The sequence below is a fragment of the Notamacropus eugenii genome, chromosome 3 (genome assembly GCF_028372415.1).
Source record: "Notamacropus eugenii isolate mMacEug1 chromosome 3, mMacEug1.pri_v2, whole genome shotgun sequence".
NCBI lineage: Eukaryota > Metazoa > Chordata > Mammalia > Diprotodontia > Macropodidae > Notamacropus > Notamacropus eugenii.
In genome coordinates, this window is record NC_092874.1 from 246,755,219 (window position 1) to 246,781,009 (window position 25,791).

General features: G+C 39.4%; 2 protein-coding genes across 2 annotated transcripts; both read left to right on the forward strand.

Moving 5' to 3' along the window:
- Positions 1–461: 461 nt before the first annotated feature.
- Positions 462–6,959, forward strand: LOC140534378 (lysozyme C-like). Its single transcript, XM_072655350.1, has 4 exons — positions 462–649; positions 1,135–1,299; positions 2,649–2,724; positions 6,763–6,959. The coding sequence occupies exons 1-4, from the start codon at positions 514–516 to the stop codon at positions 6,827–6,829; spliced, it is 444 nt and encodes a 147-aa protein (XP_072511451.1). The 5' UTR covers positions 462–513; the 3' UTR covers positions 6,830–6,959.
- A 9,421-nt stretch (positions 6,960–16,380) lies between these two features.
- LOC140531494 (lysozyme C-like) lies at positions 16,381–22,690 on the forward strand. The gene is made up of 4 exons (XM_072650420.1): positions 16,381–16,516; positions 17,014–17,178; positions 18,497–18,572; positions 22,502–22,690. The coding sequence occupies exons 1-4, from the start codon at positions 16,381–16,383 to the stop codon at positions 22,566–22,568; spliced, it is 444 nt and encodes a 147-aa protein (XP_072506521.1). The 3' UTR covers positions 22,569–22,690.
- The last annotated feature ends 3,101 nt before the right edge of the window (positions 22,691–25,791 follow it).

Here is a 25,791-nt window from a genome sequence, read left to right on the forward strand (position 1 = left end):
ACTTAAACATAGATTGGGAATGAGTTGGCCTCCATTCCAGCTCTGAAAATGTGCTTCTCTGACTCTCTTCTCTTTCATACATACAGAACATGACTATCCTTGGCTTTCACTTGTTAAGCTTTTCTGTGATGCTCTGACTCTTATTTGACATTAGCCTTGAAAAAGGCAGATTTTAGCCTGTTATTTAAATGACATCTTCCTATTACACTGGGATTCACGGGTAAATCTGTTGAATTAAGGTTCAGGTAAGTTGATGTAATACCAGGAAAAGGAGAATCTGTCCCCTTACCTTTACCCTAAGTGACCTTTGAGATAGAGGAAGAATTACCAAACCGTATCGTGTGCTAGACCTCCTGCCTTCAGGGGAAGTGATGAAATGTAGAAACAAATAAATCTTAACATCCATAACATGTAGAGCCTTTAAACATCAAGAAAAAGGAATTGAAGAGAGAAGTTAAATACTGGAGCACATCTCAACCTCAGCACTTGGGACAGTTTGACTACTCAGGCAACATGAAGTTTCTCTTTCTCCTGGGGTTCCTCTTCTTCCCCATGACAGTACATGGTGTGAGGATGAGCAGATGTGCATTTGCCAGAAGAATAAAGGAGTTGGGCTTGAGTGGGTACCATGGTGTCAGCCTGGCTAACTGTAAGTCTGATCTTCTATGGTTCTCCACAATGACTAGGAGAGGGGGGCTAAGAATGAGAGTGACACTTTCAAAGGAATGCATGATTTGCTCTGTTTCTTTCCATTTCTTTGGATGTTTTATAGTTTTTATGAACGATAAAAACTCATACGGAAAACTTGACCATCACCTCACTCCAGCAACTCAGTCACCCCATTTAGGGATTTGTTAGCAAAGATTACTAGAGTGGTTTGTTATTTCCTTTTCCACTTCATTACAGGTGAGGAACTGAGGCAAAAAAGTTTTCGTCACTTGTCCAGGGTCGTACAAGTATCTGAGTTAAGATTAATATCAGGTCCTCCTGACTCCAGGACTTAAAATTTATTCACTGCATCACCTATAGACTCTGTCAGTAATAAAGAAAGATTACATCCATTCAAGAGTATTGGTTTTTCCTGGATAAATAACTGAATATGAAATAATCACTATGAAAATAAATTCTTTACAGGGGTGTGCTTGGCACAGTGGGAGAGCGATTTTAACACCGCAGCTACAAACTACAATTCTTGGGATCGAAGCACTGATTATGGGATATTTCAGATCAACAGTCACTACTGGTGTGATGATGACAAGACCCCACATGCAACAAATGGGTGTGGAGTCAGGTGTTCACGTAAGAGCAACCTCCTGGATTTAGGGCACAGTGACACTGCTCAGTTAGACAGCTGTACAGATTAAAACATATACAAGGGAAGAAGCTTTAGAATGCCAATAAGAAATTCCTAATTTCTAATCAACATGAGTTAATTAATGAGTTAACAGTCCCTGTCTCATCATTACTAAGCAAAAAAAGGCTATCTCTTCTTAGGAGAGGATCATTTCTTGGTACTGCTGAATGGCACATGATCAGTCAGAAGGAATGGCCACAGATCTCCACATTTTCTTTTCATTTTAGGTAGCTACTAAACTAGCTACCATCAATACATGAATTTAGGCTGAAGAATGCCTGTAATGGAAGTTTTCACCAAGTCAGGCTGCTCTTAGTAGTCCACATGAGAGGATCAAAGATGTAGAAAAGATCTCAGAAGTCCTCTAGTCCATCACCCTCACTTCAGAAATGGCTAAAGTGAGGTCCAGGGAAGTAAAGTGATCTGTCCAACGTCATAGAGGGAGGAGGAAGTGACCAAGGTAAGATTTGAAACCTGGGTCTTTCAGCTCCAGAATCTGTGCCTCAGTAGTGTAGCTAGGCTACTTGTATTCATGACTCTTTTCTGTGACCAGTGAGCCAAGTGATTTTTTTCTTCAAGCTGCTGTTTTGTGCGGTCAGATAACTTGGTTTAGTGCTTAGTAATCTGAGATTGATGACTGGAAGATCTGGATTTAAATCTTTCATCTATTACTAGGTGAAAGCTGAGTAACTGTGCAGAAATCACTTCACCTCAGACAACTCCTTACTATTTATCTCCTCTTAGGTTGTTTTAAGAATGCAGAAAGGAAGAAAGAAAGAAGAGAAAAGAAAAGGGAAGGGGAGAGGAGGGGAAAGGAGGGGAGGAGAAAGGAGACGACAGGAGAGGAGAGGAGGGAAGAGGAGAGAAGAGGAGAGGGCAGGGGAGGAGAGGAGAGGAGAGTAGAGAAGAGGAGAGGAGAGGAGAGGAGAGGAGAGTTGTGACAATAACATTGAATTTTTGTCTTACCATAGACAAATCAAATCTCCTGAATCTCAGTGTTCTCATCTGAAAAATGGGGATCATTCTGTGCTTCATAGGGTTATGGAGAGAAAAGCAATTTATAAGCCTGAAAGTTATATAGAAATTCAAAAAGCTTAGATAAAGTACTGTGTTCTACATAGGTTTGGAAGTAGATAAATAAGAGAATAGGCCTTTCTCTACTGCAGTCCCATTTATCTGAAATTTAGGAGAGCAATCTTGCAAACTTGTTTCTTCTACCTTAACAAAGAAGATTGGTTCCTTGAGATAAAATGAACTTGAAACTGTCTTATTTTTGCTCTCATTTTTCTTTCAGAACTTGAGGAAACCAACCTTGTTAAAGCAGTAGAGTGTGCAAAGCAGATTGTGCGTCAACAAGGCATTAGTGCATGGTATGATTTCATTCACTATAAAGAATAATTCATTTCTTTAAGTGATGGACATGCTCAAGTGACAAAGATAAAATCAAGTCCATTCTATGAATGTTGTATAGCAGCAACTAGGCTGGTAGGTCATACTCATGTTAGCAGTCATTTTTAACAATATTCTGTAGGATAGCTTCTCCTAATAAGAATTCTAGGATTGTGTGGTGCTGCTTTCCTAATTCTAGAGGAGGACAATATATCATGTAATAATTATCGAACAAGGAAATACAACATTGGAATTGCCCCAGTAGGCTCTCTACTTGAACCTCCAAATGAGTGAGTGATCTTGTAAGTCCTTTTTCTGGGATCTACTGGAAATAGCCTTTTCCTAAGAGACTGCAATATGCATTCTGATCACTAGAAGGTGTTCAGGTAGAAAATGTGGAGGCTACTCTGCCCACCTTCCAGTCATGCTCTGACTGGGTTCTCAGCACAAAACAACTACTTTTTAGCTCATGCTGGCAGGGTTCAAAACAGGGAATGAAATGAAATATTGTTCAATATTAAAACCTGTGGTCTATGACCTTCATGAGTCCCTAAAGTTTTAGGTTTTTTAGCCTAGTTCACTGACCATGACATTCATTGATTCAGAGACATAGAAGTTTATGATTATGGAGATTATCTTGTATAGAATAAAGCAATTGAGACCTAGCTCTATTTACTCATTTCTAATCATTTCATACTGAGTGCCCTGTCACACTTTTTGGGTGTGCAGCAGTGAAGAATCTCAATTGCTCTCATGGGGAAGGAATAATGTTAGGAGCATTCCCTCTCCATCTGAGAATCATGATCAAAAGAGAATTCTAATTTCTCAATCATAGGTTCCCAAAGAGGGACATTGGAATGATCCCAGAAGGAAAAAGTGGACTCAGGTGTATTGGGGGACAATGAGTAAAAATAAGGGGGTGGTGGAAACATAAGGAAAAAAGAGAAGATAAAAAACTTTTGAAAAACCATTCCTACTGTTTCATCTGTGGTGTAACAGAGTTAAAGCTGTAGTGATTACATTATTTTCCAAATAAGGACACAAAAGGCAAATTATTGGCAATCAGTGTTCAGGTTCACCAATATGTCTTACCAAGCAAGTGTTAGCAGGAAAGAAGGTTGTACATTGTTGGGAATTCCAGTATGCATGGGCAGGAACATGTGTATATTGTATACAAAACGATGCTCTGTGGTTACATGGAATATGAGTATATTGTCTATAATATGATGCTATATGGTTATATCATACAGTATTGCATCAAAAATACTTCAAAGCAGAGAAAAAATGAAAATTTACAATAAAGTGTAAAATTTGAGATGCATCTTTTTTAAAAACATAGTTTATATTTTTTGAAATGGTACAAAATTCAAAAAACCCATTAAAAGGTTAAAGAAAGTAGATTTCTAGGGGGATATCAAATCATCTTTTTAAAAGGGAGCGTGGGTAAAAGAAATTTGAGATCCTGTGCACTTGCACAACAGCATTTATAATAGGTGGAAATCTCATTGGCATAGGATCATTTCTCCTGATTTCTCAGGCTCTCTATTTCTACTCTGTGATGGAGACCTTTCCTGGCTGTTCTGGCCACCATTTGTTTTGCTATATATCCAATGCTCAGATAATCTCCCCATGGAGCCCCAACATTTTTCCAGGGCAGCTCCTAATTTCTTTGCCTGTCCATGTGATAACTCCCTTGCCCTTCCTTCTTCTTTCTCTCCTTTCCCATAACCCCAAATATCAAGTCAAAAAAAGGAAGAAAGAAAATGAAAAAGAGACTTCTTTGTGTGTGAATAGCACCTCTTCTCCTCTTTTATAATTTCTGTCGTCACCCTCCCCATGGGAAGGGGAGCAATGAATATTCCCTGTGAAAATAATATCTGCGCATCCTCTGGGGGAAAAAAATCCTCTGCAAATCTATTTTTGTAGCCAGGAATCTTCACTCCAGAGCCCAAAGGGAAACAATAATTTAGAGATGGAATGACAACCAGAAGCACAGTTTATGTAAAAATTTATTTGAAACATTTTGTAACATGTCTAGGTAGAACTTCAGTTTTACAAAAGCACTGATTATCTGTGTACTGTTTATAGAGCACCATGAGAAGTATTGAGCGAGGAAAGAAAATATTTAATAAGATGTAGTCCTGACCTCATAGAGCTTAAAATGTACGAGTTGAATCTGCCAAAAACCCAGAGAGCTGCAAGTGAAAATGATTACTAAGTCCATAAGTTAGGTACCAACCAAGTGCAAAAGGAAGAAATTGTTGATTCTGGAATTCCCTGAAAGAAAGAAATGATGGTTGCATCGGACCTTATGAAGGGAAGGATAGATAGGATCAAATGGTTAGAAATGTACCATTCAACACATCAAGAGTAGCAGCAGCAGGATATGTCCATGGGACAGGAAAGAATGACATTGTGTCACTTGAGGCAAGTTGTCCATGATGAGATAAGGTTGCAAGTAGGTACCAGTTGGGAGGGATTAGAGAGTCAAACCGAGTTTGGATGTCATTTGGTAGGCAAAGAAGTAGTCGCTATGGGATTCGTGTCAATTGTCCCATAAAAAATCTACTTAGATTCATGCAGCCTAGAGCTTACATACAATTTATCTTCATGTATTCAGAAGACAGAACATTAGCTGAGACTCAAGGAAGTTAATGAAAAAAGGAGGCAGAAATGGGGAGGGGGTGAGTATTTGACATGAGGGAGAGGCAGAGAAAATGCTGTGCTGTTGAGAGATAAGAGTGTCTTGCTTAAGGAACAGTTAGGAGGCTTGTGTCACTGGATAGTAGAGTACAGGTATAAGAAGACTGGAAGGGTCAGTTTGGTCCAGCTTATAGCATGCTTTGAGTGCCCCAGAGAATTTGGGATTTGGTCCTAGAGGTAATTTGGAACCATGGAGTTGTCAATTACATGGGGTGGGGACAGGATAAGATAAATGTTTTGGGAAGATTTTTTGGACAGTTGAATGGAGGATGGGCTAGAATGGGGAGAAACTTCTGGGAGGGAGACCAAACAAAAGGCTGTTGTTGTAATCCAAGTGTGAGGTGATAAGAATCTGCAGACAGATGATGGAAATATCAGAAGAGGGATGGGAACATAGAATTACAGGGACTGAAAACAAATGACCTGGGAACAGGTTAGATATGGGAAATGAGAAGGGGTGAGGAGTTATAAATCCCACTTAGATGGAAAGCCTGGGTAAACGAGAGGATTTGTATGCTCTTTCATAATGAGGGCTGGTTTTGGGTAGAGCAGAGTAAAGCTCCTTGAAGTACCATTAATATGTTTTCAATTGATTTCTTCAGTATTGGGTAAGGTATTCAGTACATAGAGTTTGCAAAATTCATTTCAGTAACAAAAGGCACTGGATTGGATGCTTGAGATAAACTCTGTCTCCAAGAAGCTGACAACCAAATAGGAAGGAAAAGACAAATATTCAGATGATAATGAAACAAGGCTAAATGTCTAAGTTGTAAAGGAGACATGCAGAAAAAATATTAGATGAAATTTGAAAAGAGAGATCCCTTTCACTTGGGAGGATTTTGAGAAATTTCATGAAGGAGGTGACATAGGATGAGCCTTGAAGGACAGAAGGGATTTTATGTGGTGAAAATGCAGGGCAGTGGTGAGTGATCATTCTATGCATGAGGGATGCCATGATCAAAATTATAGACATGGGAGACATTGGGGCAAGAGCAGGAGATACTCAAGAGTCTAGTTTGGCCAGAACATAGAATAGTGGATTCATTTATTGATTGCCTCAATGCTAAGAATCACAGAAGTTTCAGATGGTAGGAATCTTTGAAATACAATCCGCCTTTGAAAAATTAGAAAGTCAAGGCCTAAAGAGTGATTTCTATTAGGACCACTTATATTTGTGGGGTTTTTTTCTATTTTGAAATAGATAATTTCATTTCATAAATACTACTACATCTCTATATTCATGCATATCAAAAATTAACATTTATCCAAAAGTAGTTTGCTCACTTTTTCATTACTTCATCTCATTCTTTCTGCAGGGTGGGCTGGAAAAACCACTGTGAAGGACACAATCTTTCAGGGTATCTTGAAGGTTGCAGTCTGTAACCTGTCACCTTTAGGTGCTTCAAATCATCATGTTTCCTATGTCTATAAAGCAGCTTTTGCAAATCAAATATTGAATTTTTCTCTCTTAAAATACAACTTTCTCGAATAAATCTGGCATAGATGAAGCAACTAATTTTGAAGACTTAACATTTTAATAACATTTTAATGCATGGTTACATTTTTTTAGATTTTCAGGAAAACTCAATCTGAAAGGAAAATTACGTAGCCATCACAAAAACCCCCATAACATTCAGGTGTGACTGTGAAGAGACAATTTATTATCATGAATATTGAAATTGTTCAATTCCCGGAAAAATGTATTTCCAGAGATTACATGTTATAGTGAACATTTGTAAGGGGAAATCCTGACCTGGCACTGGCTATCATCTGTATCTCTTCAGAAATCCATTCAAAACACTCAGAAGAAGTCAGTGTATCATTATTAGGCAACTACATGATGAAAAGTGTGAAAGAAGAAACTGATTATTTGCAAGAATTACATTTGAACTAAATATATAAAGCTGCACACATATATACGTTTATATATACACACACAAACCAAATTATTGCCTTTTTCCTCCAATTTCTTTTTAGAAATGTTCTGGAGAAATACTCAGTGTCCATGTCTTGGCCATGCCTATTTAATAAAAATGAAAATATAACCAAATGATATGGCTAAATACCAATCAGAATACTTTAGTGATGACTCATAGATCCAGACAAAATACAAACAAAATTAATTTGGTGAAAGAAAATAATCTAGAAAAATTATTTTTAAATAGTAAGAATGAAGTAAGAATAATACTTCCTGACCTCCACCTATATTATGAAATAAAAATAATCAAAACCATTTGCCACTGGTCACAAAGTAGAAAAATCAACATTGTGAGGTTCAAACAATGAATAGATGGACAGATGGATATAGACACCAACATAGATTTAGATATAGATATATACATTGCAAACCTTAAAAGTATATGAATAGGACAGACAAGGGAATTAAAAATAAGAAATAATGGAATTCAAAAACTCATCTTCTAAGCTCATATTGATCCTCATTCAATCATTGAAGATTATATTTAGTCTTCTCAGCTTTGTATTCTCGGAAAATTGAATAGTCTTAAAGCCTAAATTCCTTCCATCCAGGATCATAGACTTTGACAAAAGACCTCTACTTGATGGGTCAGGGTGAAAGACTCAGACACTCAGATTTCTTGTTGTTAGGACCTCACCTTTGGGCTCCTAGCACTAAGCTCAATATAATTTCCTTCTGAGTACTTGAAAGATGGAAGACTTCACTCTTAGCCATTCACAAATTCTTAAGGTGAATGCCCTAGTGAATACATCCCCACCTCATATGACCTGCCAGCTCCTACCTTCTCCTCTCCCAATATCAGTCACATAGAATCTCCAGCTGCCCGAATAAAAATCACCCTCTCCCCTACTATCTGTCCCCATTCTCTCTTCCTCACTTGCCCCAGGATATGCCCTCTCAACCCCCAGTTCAGTTCTGTCAGTTGTTTCCTAGGTCCTTCTTCAATTTTCTTTCATTTGATCATTCACAAACTTCCCTTCATCTTACACCTTCAGCTGTCCCACTCCTTCCCTGTTCTAGGAGTCACGGACAACTCCCAGCACACACCACATCCCTGGCCTCCCATTTTCCTACGGAATGTACTTTCTCACAGACTCACCACACTAGACCAGAAGGAGGTATTCTCCTTGTTGAACATGGCCAATTACAAACTCTTCCTCTGCCATCGCTCCAAACCCACTTCCTTTAAAGGTTACTCTATCCTCATTGATGCCTCTCTCTAGATCCTGCTCCAAGTTATCTACCAACCCCATGGCTATCTGGATGGAGAAATGAGGAGCTATATTGAGAAATAATGCAAAAACAAAAGGTATTTAGAAAGAAGAAACCTTTTGCAAAATATCTAAATAGGACCAATAATTATTCCATTTTCCCCTGTACTTCATTTCCATAGGGGTATTTAATAATTATTTGTCAGATTGTTGAATTAGATGGGATTCACACCATTGGTCTTTGAAAGATTGTGCAGAACACAAGAGTGGCCACAGTACTGAGGAAGAGCAAATGGTCTGACTTGGTAAAAGGGGAATACAGGAGAAGCGAACATGCTTTGTTTTCACTGGGATCTCCAGGCCCTCCCTCTCTCGGTGTTCTGCAGGCTCTCACACTTGCTCTGACCTCATTTTCCTTCTTTCCTAATCTCAACCTTGGCATTCCAACTTTACCTTCTAATACCTTGCTCTCATATTTTATCTTATCCATGCCTTGTTAAATCTCAGCCCTGGAAAACAGTTTCATACTATTATAAAAAAAAACCTAGCATAACCTATGTAGCTATTATGACTCCTACAAACTCACACCCATTCATGGTAAGTCCTCAAAAGTCTTCCAAAGAATCTTCCATCACTTAAATGACTTTAGGTCTAATACTGAACTAGTACAATCTGGGTGACTTGAGTAGCCTTCTGTAGGTAGCACCACAGTAAGAAAAGAAAAGCTAAAACAGAGAGATAACAATGATACCCAAGAGCACACCAGGAGAAGCAATATAACAGGTCCCGAAAGGAATGACAGCATAGAAAGCAGAAGGAAGAAAAGAAATCTCAGACTTTTTCTTCCTCTTGGGAAGGGCTGAGTTCCTGAGGATAACAATCTGATCTTATGGTGGGTGATACCAAAACCAAAGCCACCATGCCATGCTTGCTGGGGATCCCAGTGGAAACCAGTGAGGACAAGCAGAACCAGCACCAGAAAGATTTGGTTTCCAACTGAGATTCACTTGGCCATCTTATCACCTACCAAGGATTTCGTTATCATCTCTAAGGCAAATGATTCTCAAATATACTTTTCCAAGGCCATAATCTCTCTGAGGACTTCCAATCTCATACCTCTGATATTTTTAGACATCTCAAACTAGATGTCCTACATCTTAAGTTCAGTATGTCCAAAATTGAACTCATTACCTTTCTCCCTAAAAGCATTCCCCTTCCAAACTTCCCTAATACCTTTGAGGGCACCAATATCCTTCCCATCCCATAAGCTTCCAAACTTGATGTCATCCTTAATTTCTCACTTTCTCTCATGACTACCCTCAATATGACAATCTCTTCGCAAAGCCTTACATTTCATCTTTGCAACATCTACCAAATGTACCCCATTCTCTCCTCCAAAACTACCATCATCCTGATGCAGGCCCTCATTACTCCCACTTGGATTATCATGAGAGCCAGTGGGTAGGAGGGAGAACCTCAAGTCTCTCCCTACTTCAATCCATCCTCCATTCAACCACCAATGTAATTTCTGAAAGTATAAGTTCAACCACATTTCCGTCTTATTCCCAACTCAATAAACTCCAGGGATTCCTTATCACCCCCAGGATCACATTCAAAAGCCTCTACTGGGGGCATTTGAAGTCCTTCATAACTTAGCCCCACCCTGACCATTCTAATCTTCTTCTTCCTTCGATGCTCCACTTACTCTTTCATCCAGTGATAGCAGTCTCATTGCTGTTCCAAGAGAAACACACTCTCTCTCGTGGCTCTGGACATTTTCTACAGCCGTCTCCCATGGGTTGAATTCTCTCCCCGCTTGTCACCTTCTCCAAGCTGCTCTGACTCCATTCAAGTCTCAGAAAAAGTCCTACTTATGCAGGAAACCTTCCCCCATCCCTTTAAATTCTTATGCCTCCACTCTTAATTATTTCCTATTTATCCTGTACATAGAGCCTTCTTGCTCTTTATTGTGGTATTTCTTTTCATCCCCAACACTTACCGCCATTGCTGAATAGAATTAAGTCTATCAAAGTTGGCCATCACACAACATTGCTGTTACTGTGTTCAATGTTCTCCTGGTTCTGCTCACTTCACTCAGCATCAGCTCATGTAAATCTTTCCAATTTTTTCTCAAGTCCACCTGTTCATCATTTCTTATGGAACAATAGTATTCTATTACATTCATATACCAACATTTATTCAGTCTTTCCCCAATGGATGGGCATCCCCTCAATTTCCAATTGTGGGCCACCACAAAAAGTGCACAAAAAGACACAAAAATGTCTTCCCCATTACTGGGTCAAAAGGTATAAACAATTTTCTAACTCTTTGGGCATATGAACTACTAAACCTTTACCCATTTAGTGGCCTCACCCAAGAAAGGCACTGCCTCCATTATTTAGGGTAGGCTGAATCAATAGTCTCGATTCCCTAACATCATCACAGGGCAAACTACCTCCCAACAGTCACCCCCTGATCCTCTAAGCCCTTCCTAGAAAAGAGCCATCAAATAGTGACTACAGTTGTGGAGGTTGTGCCATGAGTTGCATATTACAGTAAGCAAAGGGCTACCCCAGGCTTGCCTTTTCCAGTGCTATGACGATCATCATTGCCCTGAGGCCTGCATGGCTGCTTACTCTCTTGTCACTAGGGTTAGGACCATGGGCCATTCTGCTGAATGTTGCCTTAGAACCCCTACCACCTCCAAATGCTACCAGGTTCCTCACTGTCCATTTCACTGGGTCCAAGTAATGTTCCTACTACCTATATGATGCTTATCTAACAAAGTCCCCTAATCCCATGGGCACTAGATGGTGAAGCAGACATATTTCAGTGCCTGGAGTTAAAAAAGAAATGAGTTCACATACAGCTTAAGATACTTCCTAGCTGCTTGACCATGGATAAGCCACTTAATGTAAAGAAGGCTTCTTTCCCCCTTCCTTCTTTCCTTGTTTGGCCTGAGATCTTTCCCTCTGTGTCAGTGGAGCAATGATGAAGGGTATCCCACAGCTGGGATAGGATCATACTTCTACCCACCTGTGGCCAGCCATATACTGCTATCGGCCACATTACTACTGGGGCCTGGCACTTCCTTCCTTTCCCAGGGCTAAGCATTGTCCCATTCTATTTGACACCAATGTGCCCCTTTTGGGTTAAGTCATGCTGTGTGCCCTGGAAGCCTGTTCAAGTCTCAACAGTGACCCATACCACTATTTGTACCCGAGAGCTACAATCATGATGGGGTGTCTGAATGTTCCGTTCTGTCAGGTCCAGACTCCTGCCAGGTTCTACCATGCCTACAGTCTGAGTACTGCCCCCCTCTGTCAGGTTGAGCCTTTCTATGGGAGCTGCTCTTGTCTCCCTATTATGAAGCCTGCTCCAAGAACCATCCACAGGGACTCCATACTAATCCCACAAAAGAAGTTCAAGAGAGAAAGAATTATGATTCACAGGAAAGAGAGAAACTCTTTTACAAAAACTGAAAATTGATACGTCTTCTCATTTTCTCACCAACTCAACTGGGCTGCCTTTGACCCTTGTATCCACATTCAAATTCCAAAAAGACCTCTAGGGTTCTGGGAAGGATCAGATGTTTTCCTGTCAGATACATCCCCCATTGCCTTGCACCAAGGAATCGCACAAAATTCAGTGCACTCCCACATTCCATATAAAATGTTCTAAGTAGTACCTTAGGCACAATCTAAGACAAGACCCCAAATCCAGGCATTAGGGAGTGCCCACTTCTATTGCAAGAGATAGGTATATCAATCATTATCCCTGCCAACATAAAATTTATAAAAATTCAACAAAAGTTTTTTATCATTCATCATCTGATATATATATGACTCTTATGGACACAGTGTGTGCCACTCTACTGAATGCCAATTTATTGTCCAATCCAATTCCCATGAGGCAGTTGGAGTTTCCTAGTAGTGTGTAAACAGCACCAAAGAGGGAAGCCATTCAATCCATCAATGAATAAACTTTTATTGAGTGCCAACAAGATGCCAGGCACTGTGCTAAGCCTTGAATTTACAAAAAAAAGCAAAAGTCAGTTCCCTCAAGGAGCTTATAACCTTTTCTATTCTGTATTTATTTTTGGCATAATTTTTCAAGAAACAGCTCCCAGTTTTTCCTATTATCTTTTGCAGTAAAAAACACCTTTCTAAAAGCTAATTGATGTTAACTAGTTATCTATGATATTGATAAATTATGATAGTGTGATAGTAATCAGTGGTGGGCAGAGAAGTGGTGCATTGAGCAGAGTGCTAGATCTGGATTCCGGAAGGTCTGAACTCCAATCTGGCTGTAGACGCTTACTAACTGTGTGAACCATTTAACCTCATTTATCTCAGTTTGCTCATCTGTAAAATGAGGTGAAGGAAATGGCCAACCACTTGAGTACATCTGCCAAGAAAACCCCAAATGGGTTCACGGCAAGTGGTCTAAACAACGACAAATCAATGGCATTGGTGACAATAAAGAGAAAATGGCCAGGTACTGGAGATTGATAGTGGAGGGACAACACACGAGACTAGGGGCCTGCTGAAAGCAGTAGCAAGACAACCCCAATCCCTCAGAGAACGTAGACATTTGATACTCCCAATTTGGTGTTGGCAAAGAGGAGTTGGGATAAGGACCATTATAGGCTCTATGTGGGGTCTTGGCAAGGATCCCTACTTTTCTCTCTGGAGGCTGAAGTCCCACATCCCTCATGGAGTCTATATTCAGTATTACAGGCTCAAAACTCTCTTGGTCACTGTACTCAGCATTACAAGGCTGTCCATAAGAGAACTGCCCACCTGCCTATGCAGAAGTGATGCACTGCTTTGAAATCCCCTTTGGCTGTCCTGTCCAGTCTGAACCCTAGCTCCCTCAGAGCTTCAGTGATGTGTCTACTCTTGACATCACTCTTACAAGTGCATTCCACAGAATCCTATTTACCCTCCAATTGCTCCTCTTGCTTCTGGCTTTAATATCTATCCTTTTAGAATGTGTCATTACACTCTGTTTGGCGTTCCAAACCCTTCATGTTCTCCTCTTTCTCTCTTTCCACTTTGTTATACCTTGTCTTTTCTTCACCCAGTTCTAGAACAAAGCACTGAAGTGATAGTTTGGGAGCACTCAGAAAAGGAGATGGTAATGGCTCGGATTCATCATGGGCTCATGAAGAGCAGTTCATACCAAATTATCCTCATGAACCCATCGCTTTCTGCTCAAGGGAACACCACATACACAGAGTTTAGGAATTTAGACAATGCACTGGATAAAGTGTTCCTGGTATCCTTTTGAACACAATGAAGAGATATGGAAAAGATCAGAAAGCTATTTGGAACTGGAAGGCACCTCAGAAGAGATTTGTGCATGAACAGATTCCCTTCCCTTCAACAATATCACTGAGACGTGGTCATGCAGCCTCTGCCTTCAGTTGGTGAAAACTCATTTTTGTTATTCAGACATTCAGTTATTTCTGGCAATTCCTGACCCCATTTGGGGGTTTTCTTGGCAAATATACTAGAATGGTTTGCCATTTGCTTCTCCATCTCACATTAAAGACAAGTAAACAGGACTAAGTATCTGGCCCAGAGCCATACAGCTGGTCAGGGTCTGAAGCCAGATTTGAATTCAGGAACATGGGTCTTCCTGACTCCAGGTCTAGCAATCTATGCACTGTGAGACCTCAATGGCTGAAAAACTCACTGCGTCTGGACCATGTCTTAGCCAGTCAGTCAGCAAGCATTTATGAAGTATCTACTAAGGGCCAGGCATTGTGCAAAACGCTGGGCAAAAGAGAGCCTGTTCTGCAGGAGCTTAGAGTCAAATGGGAGAGACAGCCTGCAAACACCTATGTACAAACAAGATATGTACAGGACAAATTGGAGCTAATGAAGACAGAAAAGGCAGCAGCTTTCAGAGGGCTCAAGAAAAGCATTGTGTAGAAGGTGGAATTTTATCTGCTGCTTGAAGGAAACCAGGAGGCAGAGATGAGCATGGAGAGCATTCCAGATGTGGAGGACAGTCACTGAAAATTCCCAGAGTCAAGAGAAGGAAGGTGCCTTACAGAAGAAAGAGTAGAGGCAAATGGAAGGGGATGGCAGAATATATGGGAGTAAAGTGTGAAAAAAAACAAAACTCGAAAATTTGTAAGGGACCAGATTGTGAAAGGGCTTTGACTGCTGAATGAAGGATTTTATATTTGATTCTAGACGTAATAGGGAACCACTGAGTTTATTGAATGGGATTAGAATGAGGGAACATGGTCAGAACTGTGCTTTAAGAAGATTGATTTGAAAAATGAGTGGGGAGTGGACTGGCATGGGGAGAGACATAAGGCAGGGACACAAACATTCTAGAATAATTCAAGTGTGAGGTGATAAGGGCCTCTACCATGGGGGTGACAGAATTAGAAGAGAGCAGGGGGTGTACAACCATTGAAAGTTACATTGACTCAGTGACCAGTCCAACTAGTCCATCCGGGTTCGAGGAGGTTCTGTTAGGAAATGCAAGGGGAAGCCAAGTCCACAGATTTTTGCACAACCTAAGATGCAAGAACTCAAGCTCTTTTGCTGACATTGCCCTGTCTAAATTGTCTTTACTCATGAAACTTCCCAATATCAGTTGGCTACACCTTGAAGTCATCACTAATCTCCAGTGATACATCATTACTTTGACCTACTAATAATAAACTTGAATTCTTTTTGCCCTTAGTTTTGCCTCCTTAATCAGGGTGAAAGCCCAAACAAAGAATTTCTCTTTCAATAGTACATAAATGTTATTGTAATGAATGCGATAATGAATTTATTTGAGTTACTCTTTATTCTTTTGTATAGCTTCCAAGATTGGCAATCTTTTCCTCTTATTGAATCAAATGTACAACTTTGTGAATTTCATGCATTGCTCCTAGTTCTGCTATCTAAAGAAGCTGAAAAACCTAATGTACCTCTTCCTGATGACCCTCATTCCAGTATATTTAGATTATAAAACATTTCAAAGCCTATTATAAAGTCAGTGTTAAATGACTGCAATATCCATGTTTCAGTTCTTCCCCATAAGTAAGGATAATTACTGAAATTTATAGAGAGATTATAGTTTAAGAATTGCTTTGTACATATGATCTCAAATAAAGTAAATAAAAGTTTCAAATTTGTTAAAAATGCAAATAGATTTTGAATTCCAGCTGAAGTTGTATGACTATGCATCCCATGTGCTGCAGAGAAAGCTCCACTTAAACACAGGTTGGGAATGGGGTGGTCTCCGTTCCAACTCTGAAATCATGATTCTCTGACTCTCTTGTCTTGCATACATACAGAACATGACTATCCTTGGCTTTCACTTGTTCAGGTTTTCTGTGATGCTCTGACTCTGATTTGGCATTAGCCTTGAAAAAGGTAGATTTTAGCCTGTTATCTAAATCTTACCCTCCTATATTACACTGGGATTAACTGGTAAATCAGTTTAATTAAGGTTCAGGTAAGATGGTGTAATACCAGGAAAAGGAGAATCTCTCCCCCTACCTTTACTCTAACTGACCTTTGGGGTAGAGGAAGAATTACCAAACCATATCATGTGCTAGCCCTCCTGCGTTCAGGGGTAGTGATGAAATGTAGCAATAAATCAATCTTAACTTCCACCTAGCTAGGGTGTAGAGCCTTTAAACATCAAGGAAAAAGGAATTGAAGAGAGAAGTTAAATACTGGGGCACATCTCAACCTCAGCACTTGGAGCAGTTTGACTACTCAGGCAACATGAAGGTACTCTTTCTCCTGGGGGTCCTCTTCTTCCCCATGACAGTATATGGTGTGACGATGAACAGATGTGCATTTGCCAGAAGAATAAGGGACTTGGTCTTGAATGGGTACCGTCGTATCAGCCTGGCTAATTGTAAGTCTGATCTTCTATGGTTCTCCACAATGACTAGGAGAGGAGGGCTAAGAATGAGAGTGACACTTTCAAAGGAATGCACGATTTCCTCTTATTCCTTCCATTTCTTTGGATGTTTTATAGTTCCTTATGAACTATAAAAACTCATACTGAAAACTTAACCATCAGCTCACTCCAGCAGATCGGCCACCCCATTTAGGGATTTGTTAGCAAAGATTACTAGAGTAGTTTGCTATTTCCTTTTCCACTTCATTACTTTTTTTTTACAGTTGAGGAACTGAGGCAAAAAAGTTTTAGTGATTTGTCCAGGATCATACAAGTATCTGAGTTAAGATTAATATCAGGTCCTCCTGACTCCAGGACTTACAATTTATTCACTGCACCACCTATAGACTCTCTCAGTAAGAAAGAAAGATTACATTCATTCAAGGGTATTGGTTTTTCCTGGATAAATGACTGAATATGAAATCATCACTATGAAAATAAATTCCTTACAGGGGTGTGCTTGGCACGGTGGGAGAGCAATTTTAACACCACAGCTACAAACTACAACGCTCAGGATCAAAGCACTGATTATGGGATATTTCAGATCAACAGTCGCTACTGGTGTGATGATGACAAGACCCCACATGCAACAAATGCGTGTGGAGTCAGGTGTTCACGTAAGAGCAAACTCTTAGGTTTAGGGCACAGTGACACTGCTCAAGGTAGATAGCTGTACAGATTAAAAACATACACAAGGGAAGAAGCTTTAGAATGCCAATAAGAAATTCCTAGTTTCTAATTAACATGAGTTAATTGATGAGTTAACAGTCCCTGTCTCATCATTACTAAGAAAAAAAGGCTATCTCTTCTTAGGAGAGGATCATTTCTTACTACTGCTGAATGGCACATGATCAGTCAGAAGGAATGGCCACAGATCTCCAAATTTTCTTTTCATTTTAAGTAGCTATTAAACTGGCTACCATCAATAAATGAATTTAGGCTGAAGAATGCCTGTAATGGAAGTTTTCAACAAGGCATGCCGCTCTTAGTACTTCATATGAGAGGATCAAAGATGTAGAAAAGATCTGAAAAGTCCTCTAGTTCATAACCCTCACTTCAAAAATGGCTAAAGTGAGGTACAGGGAAGTAAAGTGATCTGTCCAAGGTCATAGAGGGAGGAGAAAGTGACCAAGGTAAGATTTGAACCTGGGTCTTTCAGCTCCAGAATCTGTGCCTCAGAAGTGTAGCTAGGCTACTTCTATTCATGATTGTTTTCTGTGACCAGTGAGCCAAGTGATTCGTTTCTTCCAGCTGCTGTGTTTTCCAATCAGACAACTTGGTTCAGTGGCTAGTAATCTGAGATTGATGACTGGAAGATATGGATTTAAATCTTTCATCTATTACTAGCAGACAGCTGAGTAACTCTGCACAAATCACTTCCCCTCAGACAAATCCTTAGTATTTATCTCCTCTTAGGTTGTTTTAAGAATGTGCAAAAAAAGAAAGAAGAGAAAAGGAAAGGGAAGGGGAGAGGAGGGGAAACATTAGGAGAAGAAAGGAGAGGAGAGGAGAGGAAAGCAAGAGAGGAGAGGAGAGGAGACAAGAGGAGAGGAGAGGGGAGAAGAGGAGAGGAGAGTTGTGACAATAACATTGACTTTTTGTCTTACCATGGACAAATCAAATCTCCTGAATCTCAGTGTTCTCATCTGAAAAATGGGGATCATTGTGTCCTTCACAGGGTTATGGAGCGAAAAGCAATTTATAAGCTTAAAAGTTATATAGAAATTCAAAAAGCTTAGATAAAGTGCTGTGTTTTACATAGGTCTGGAAGAAGATAAATAAGAGAATAGGCTTTTCTCTACTGCAGCCCCATTTATCTGAAATTTAGGAGATTAATCTTGCAAACTAGTTCCTTCCACCTTAACAAGGAGGATTGCTTCTTTGAGACAAAATAAACTAGAAACTGGCTTATTTCTGCTCTGATTTTTCTTTCAGAACTTTTGGAAGACAACCTTGTTAAAGCAGTAGAGTGTGCAAAGAAGATTCTGCGTGAACAAGGCATTGGTGCATGGTATGATTTCATTCACTATGAGGAATAATTCATTTCTTTCAGTGATGGACCTGCTCAAGTGACAAAGGTAAAATCAAGTCCATTCTATGCATGTTGTATAGCAGCAACTAGGCTGGTAGGTAATACTCATGTGAGCAATCATGTTTAACAATGCTCTGTAGGATAGCTTCTCCTGATAAGAATTCTAGGATTGTGTGATGCTGCTTTCCCAATTCTAGAGAAGCACAATATATCATGTAATAATTATGCAACAAGGAAATACAATGTTGGAATTGCCCCAGTAGGCTCTCTACTTGAATCTCCAAATGAGTGAGTGATCTTGTGAGTCCTTTTTTCTGGGCTCTACTGGAAATAGACCTTTCCTAAGAGACTGCAATATGCATTCTGATCACTAGAAGGTGTTCAGGTAGAAAATGTGGAGGCTACTCTGCCCACCTTCCAGTCATGCTCTGACTGGGTTCCCAGCACAAAACAACTACTTTTTAGCTCATGTTGGCAGGGTTCAAAACAGGGAATGAAATGAAATATTGTTCAAAATATTAAAACATGTGGTGTGTGACCTTCATGAGTCCCTAAAGTTTTAGGTTTTGTTACCCCAGTTCACTGACCATGACATTCATTGATTCAGAGACTTAGAAACTTATGATTATGGAGATTATCTTGTATAGAATAAAGCAATTGAGACCTAGCTCTATTTATTCATTTCGTACTGAGTGCCCTGTCACACTTTTTGGATGTGCAGCAGTGGAGAACCCCAGTCACTCTCATGGGGAAGGAATAATGATAGGAGCATTCCCCCTCCATCTGAGAATCATGATCAAAAGAGAATTCTAGTTTCTCAACCATAGGTTCCCAAAGAGGGGCATTGGAATGATCCAAGGTGGCAGAAGTAGCCCCAGGTGTATTGGGGGACAATGAGTAAAAATAAGGGGGTGGTGAAAACATAAGTAAAAAAGAGAGGATGAAAAAATTTTGAAAAACGATTCATACTGTTTCATCTGTGGTGTAACAGAGTTAAAGCTGGAGTGATTACATTATTTTCCAAATAAGGACACAAAAGGCAAATTATAAGCAATCAGTGGTCAAGTTCACCAATAGGTCTTCCCAAGCAAGTGTTACCTGGAGAGAAGGTTGTACATTGTTGGGAATTTCAGCATGGATGGCCAGAAATATGTGTATATTGTATAAAATATGATGTTTCAGGGTCAAATGACACAGTATTGCATCATAAAAATTTCAATGCAGAGAAAAAAATGAAAATTTACAATAAATTGTAATATTTGAGATGCATCTTTTTTTAAAACATAGTTCATATTTTTTGAAATGGTGAAAATTTCAAAAACCTCATTAAAAGGTTAAAGAAAGTATATATGTAGGGTGGCATTAGTAATCTTTTTAAAAGGAAGCATGGGTCAAATAAATTTGAGATCCTGTGCACTAGAACAACAGGATTTATGATAGGTGGAAATCTCATTGGCATAGGATCATTTCTCCTGATTTCTCAGGCTCTCTATCTCTACTCTGTGATGGAGACCTTTTCTGGCTGTTCTGGCCACCATTTGTTTTGCTATATATCCAATGCTCAGATAATCTCCTCATGGAGCGCCTACTTTTTGGCAGCTCCTAATTTCTTTCTCTGTCCATGTGATAACTCCCTTGCCCTTCCTTCTTCTTTCTCTGCTTTCCCATAAGCCTAAGAGATCAAGACAACAAAAGGAAGAAAGAAAATGAAAAATAGACTTCTTTATGTTTGAATAGCACCTCTTATCCTGTTTTATACTTTCTGTGACCACCCACCCCATGGGATGGGGGGCAATGAATATTCCCAGTGAAAATAATATCTGAGCATCCTCTGGGGGAAAAAATCCTCTGCAAATCTATTTTTGTAGCCAGGAATCTTCACTCCAGAGCCCAAAGGGAAACAATAATTTAGAGATGGAATCACAGCCAGAAGCACAGTTTATGTAAAAATTTATTTGAAACATTTTGCAACATGTCTGTATACTACTTTAGTTTTAAAAAAGCACTGATTATTTCCCTACTGTTTACAGAGCACCATGAGAAGTATTGAGAGAGAGAAAAAAACTTTTAATAAGATATAGTCCTGACCTCATAGAGCTTAAAATGTACGAGCTGAATTTGACAAAAACCCAGAGAGCTGCAAGTGAAAATGATTACTAAGTCCATAAGTTAGGTACCAAACAAGTGCAAAAGGAAGAAATTGTTGATTCTGGAATTCCCTGAAAGAAAGAAATGATGGTTGCACTGGACCTTACTAAGGGAAGGATAGATAGGATCAAATGGTTAGAAATGTACCATTCAACACATCAAGAGTAGCAGCAGCAGGATATGTCCATGGAACACGAAAGAATGACATTCTGTCTCTTGAGGCAAGTTGTCCATGATGAGATAAGGTTGCAAGGAGGTACCAGTAGTGAGGGATTAGAGAGTCAAAACGAGTTTGGATGTCATTTGGTAGGCAAATAAGTAGTTGCTTTGGGACGCATGTCAATCGTCCCATACAAAATCTACTTAGATTCATGCAGCCTAGAGCTTACATACAATTTGTCTTCATGTATTCAGAAGACAGAACATTAGCTGAGACTCAAGGAAGTTAATGAAACAAGGAGGCAGAAAAGAGGAGGGGGTGAGTACTTGACATGAGGGAGAGGCAGAGAAAATGCTGTGCTGTTGAGAGATGGAGTGTCTTGCTTAAGGAACAGTTAGGAGGCTTGTGTCACTGGATAGTAGAGTACAGGTATAAGAAGACTGGAAAGGTCAGTTTGGTCCAGTCCATAGCATGCCTTGAGTGCCCAACAGAGAATTTGGGATTTGGTCCTAGAGGTAATTTGGAACCACTGGAGTTGTCAATTAGATGGGGGGGTGGGGGTGAGACAGGAAAAGATACGTGTTTTTGGAAGATCTTTTGGACAGTTGAATGCAGGATGGGCTAGCATGGGGAGACAGATGATAGACAGATGATGCAACTATCAGAAGACAGAAGGGAACATAGATTACAGGGACTGAAAACAAATGACCTGGGAACAGGTTAGATATGGGGAAGGAGAAGGGGTGAGGAGTCATAAATCCCTCTTAGGTGGAAAGCCTGGGTAAACAAGAGGATTTGTATCCTCTTTCATAATGAGGGCTGGTTTTGGGTAGAGCAGAGAAAAGCTCCTTCAGTACTAATAATATGTTTTCAATTAATTTCTTCAGTATTAGGTAAGTGGTTCAGTACATAGAGTTTGCAAGATTCATTTCAGTAACAAAAGGCACTGGTTGGATGCTTCAGATAAACTCTATCTCCAAGAAGCTGACAACCAAATAGGAAGGAAAAGACAAATATTCAGATGATAATGAAACAAGGCTAAATGTGTTAGTTGTAAAGGAGACATGCAGAAAAAATATTAGATGAAATTTGAAAAGAGAGATCCCTTTCACTTGGGTGGATCTTGAGAAATTTCAAAAATTTCATGACATAGGATGAGCCTTGAAGGACAAAAGGGATTTTATGTGGTGAAAATGCAGGGCAGTGGTGAGTGATCATTCTATGCAAGAGGGACGCCATGATCAAAATTATAGACATGGGAGACATTGGGGCAAGAGCAGGAGATACTCAAGAGTCTAGTTTGGCCAGAACATAGAATAGTGGATTCATTTGATTGCCTCAATGCTAAGAATCACAGAAGTTTCAGATGGTAGAAATCTTTGAAATCCAATCCTCTTTTTTAAAAATGAGAAAGCCAAGGCCTAAAGAGTGACTTCTATTAGGACCACTTAGACTTGTCAGGTTTTTTTCTATTTGGAAATAGATTATTTCATTTGATAAATACTACTACATGTCTCTATATTCATGTATATCAAAAATTAACATTTATCCAAAAGGAGTTTGCTCACTTTTTCATTACTTCATCTCCTTCTTTCTGCAGGGTGGGCTGGAAAATCCACTGTTACAGACACTGTCTTTCCAGGTATCTTGAAGGTTGCCGTCTGTAACCTGTCACCTTTAGGTCCTTCAATTCATCATGTTTCCTATGTCTATAAAGCAGCTTTTGCAAATCAAATATTGAATTTTTTTCTCTTAAAATATAACTTTCTCAAATAAATCTGGCATAGATGAAGCAACAAATTTTGAAGACTTATTGTTTTAATAACATTTTAATGTCTGGCTACATTTTTTTAGATTTTCAGAAAAACTCAGTATGAAAGGAAAATTATCTAGTAATCACATAAACCCCCATAATATTCAGGTGTGACTGTGAAGAGACAATTTAGTATTATGAATATTGAAATTCTTCAATTCCAGGAAAAATGTATTTCCAGACTCTCCATGTTAAACTGAACTTTTGTAAGGGGAAATCCTGACCTGGCACTGGTTATCATCTGTATCTCTTCAGAAATCCATTTAAAACACTAAAAAGAAGTCAGTGTATCATTATTAGGCAACTACATGATGCAAAGTGTGAAAGAAGAAACTGATTATTTGCAAGAATTATATCTGAAAAAAATATAGAGAGATGCACACATAAATATGCTTATACACACAGAAACCAAATTATTGCCTTTTTCCCCAAATTTCTTTTTAGAAATGTTATCATTCTGGAGAAATCCTCAGTGTCCCTGTCTTGGCCATGCCTATTTAATAAAAATGAAAATATAACCAAATGGTATAGATATGGCTAAATACCAACCAGAATACTTTAGTGATGGCTCATAGATCCACACAAAATACTAACAATATTAATTTGGTGAAAGAAAATGATCTAGAAAAATTATTTTTAAATGCTAAGAATGAAGCAAGAATAATACTTCCTGACCTCCACCTGTATTATGAAACAAAAATCATCAAAACTATTTACTACTGCTCGCAAAGTAGTAAAATCAACATTGTGAGATTCAAACAATGAATAGATAGAGAGATGTAGAGAGGACACATGGATATAGATGTCAATACAGATATAGACATCAACATAGATATAAATATAGATACATACATTACAAACCTTAAAAGTATATGAATAGGACAGACAAGGGAATTAAAAATAAGAAATAATGGAATTCAAAAACTCATCTTCTAAGCTCATATTGATCCTCATTCAATCATTCAAGATTATATCTATTCTTCTCAGCTTTGTATTCTCTGAAAATTGAATAGTCTTAAAGCCTAAATTCCTTACATCCAGGATCATAGATTTTGACAAAAGGCCTCTACTTGATGGGTCGGGGTGAAAGACTCAGATGCTCAGATTTCTTGTTGTTCGTACCTCACCTTTGGGCTCCTAGCACTAAGCTCAATATCATTTCTTTCTAAATTCTTGAAAGATGGAAGACTTTACTCTTAGCCATTCACAAATTCTTAAGGTGAATGACCCAGTAAATATATCCCCATCTCATATGACCTGCCAGCTCCTATCTTCTCCTCTCCCAATATCAGTCACATAGAATCTCCAGCTGCCCGAATAAAAATCACCCTCTCCCCTACTATCTGTCCCCATTCTCTCATCCTCACTTGCCCCAGGATATGCCCTCTCAACCCCCAGTTCAGTTCTGTCACCTGTTTCCTAGATTCTTCTTGAATTTTCTTTCATTTGATCATTCACAAACTTCCCTTCATCTTACACCTTCAGCTGTCCCTCTCCTTCCCTGTTGTAGGAGTCACGGAGAACTCCCAGCAGACACCACATCCCTGGCCTCCCTTTCTCCTGCTGAATGTACTTTCTCATAGACTCACCACACTAGACCAGGAGGAGGTATTCTCCTTGTTCAACATGGCTAATTACAGACCCTCCTTCTGCCATTGCTCCACACACCCTCTTCCTTTAAAGGTTACTCTATCCTCATTGATGCCTCTCTCCAGATCCTGCTCCAAGTTATCTACCAACCCCATGGCTATCTGGATGGGGAAATGAGGAGTTGCATTGAAAAATAATACAAAAACAAAAGATACTTAGAAAGAAGAAACCTTCTTCAATATATCTAAAGAGGAACAATTATTATTTCATTTTTCCCTGGACTTCATTTCCATAGGAGATGTTTAAAAAATGCACGCCAGATTTTTGAATTAGATGGGATCAACACCACTGATCTTTGAAAGATTGTGCAGAAGAGAAGAGTGGCCACAGTACTGAGGAAGAGCAAATGGCCTGACTTGGTAAAAGGAGAATACAGGAGAGGTGAACATGCTTTGTCTTCAATGGGATCTCCAGGCCCTCGCTCTCTCAGTGTTCTGCAGGCTCTCACACTTGCTCTGACCTCATTTTCCTTCTTTCCTAATCTCAACCTTGGCATTCCAACTTTACCTTCTAATACCTTGCTCTCATATTTTATCTTATCCATGCCTTGTTAAATCTCAGCCCTGGAAAACAGTTTCATACTATTATAAAAAAAAACCTAGCATAACCTATGTAGCTATTATGACTCCTACAAACTCACACCCATTCATGGTAAGTCCTCAAAAGTCTTCCAAAGAATCTTCCATCACTTAAATGACTTTAGGTCTAATACTGAACTAGTACAATCTGGGTGACTTGAGTAGCCTTCTGTAGGTAGCACCACAGTAAGAAAAGAAAAGCTAAAACAGAGAGATAACAATGATACCCAAGAGCACACCAGGAGAAGCAATATAACAGGTCCCGAAAGGAATGACAGCATAGCAAGCAGAAGGAAGAAAAGAAATCTCAAACTTTTTTAAATCTTGGTAAGGGCTGAGTCCCCCAGGCTAACAATCGGATCTTATGGTGGGTGATACCAAAACCAAAGCCACCATGCCATGCATGCTGGGGGTCCCAATGGAAACCAGTGAGGACAAGCAGAACCAGCACCAGAATCATTGGGTTTCCAACTGAGATTCACTTGGTCATCTCATCACCTACCAAGGTTTTTGTTATCATCTCTAAGGCAAATGATTCTCAAATATATTTTTCCAAGGCCATAATCTCTCTGAGGACTTCCAAACTCATATCTCTGGTTTTTTTCATTTTTTTCAGACATTTTTCAGACATGGATGTCCTACATCTTAAGTTCAATATATCCAAAATTGAACTCATTACCTTTCTCCCTAAAAGCATTCCCCTTCCAAACTTTCCTAAGAACTTAGAGGGCACCAATATCCTTCCAGTCCCGTAAGCTTCCAAACTGGAAGTCATTCTTGATTTCTCACTTTCTCACATCACAGCCCCCAACATAACAATCCCTTGGCAAAGCCTGTTTTTTCACCTTT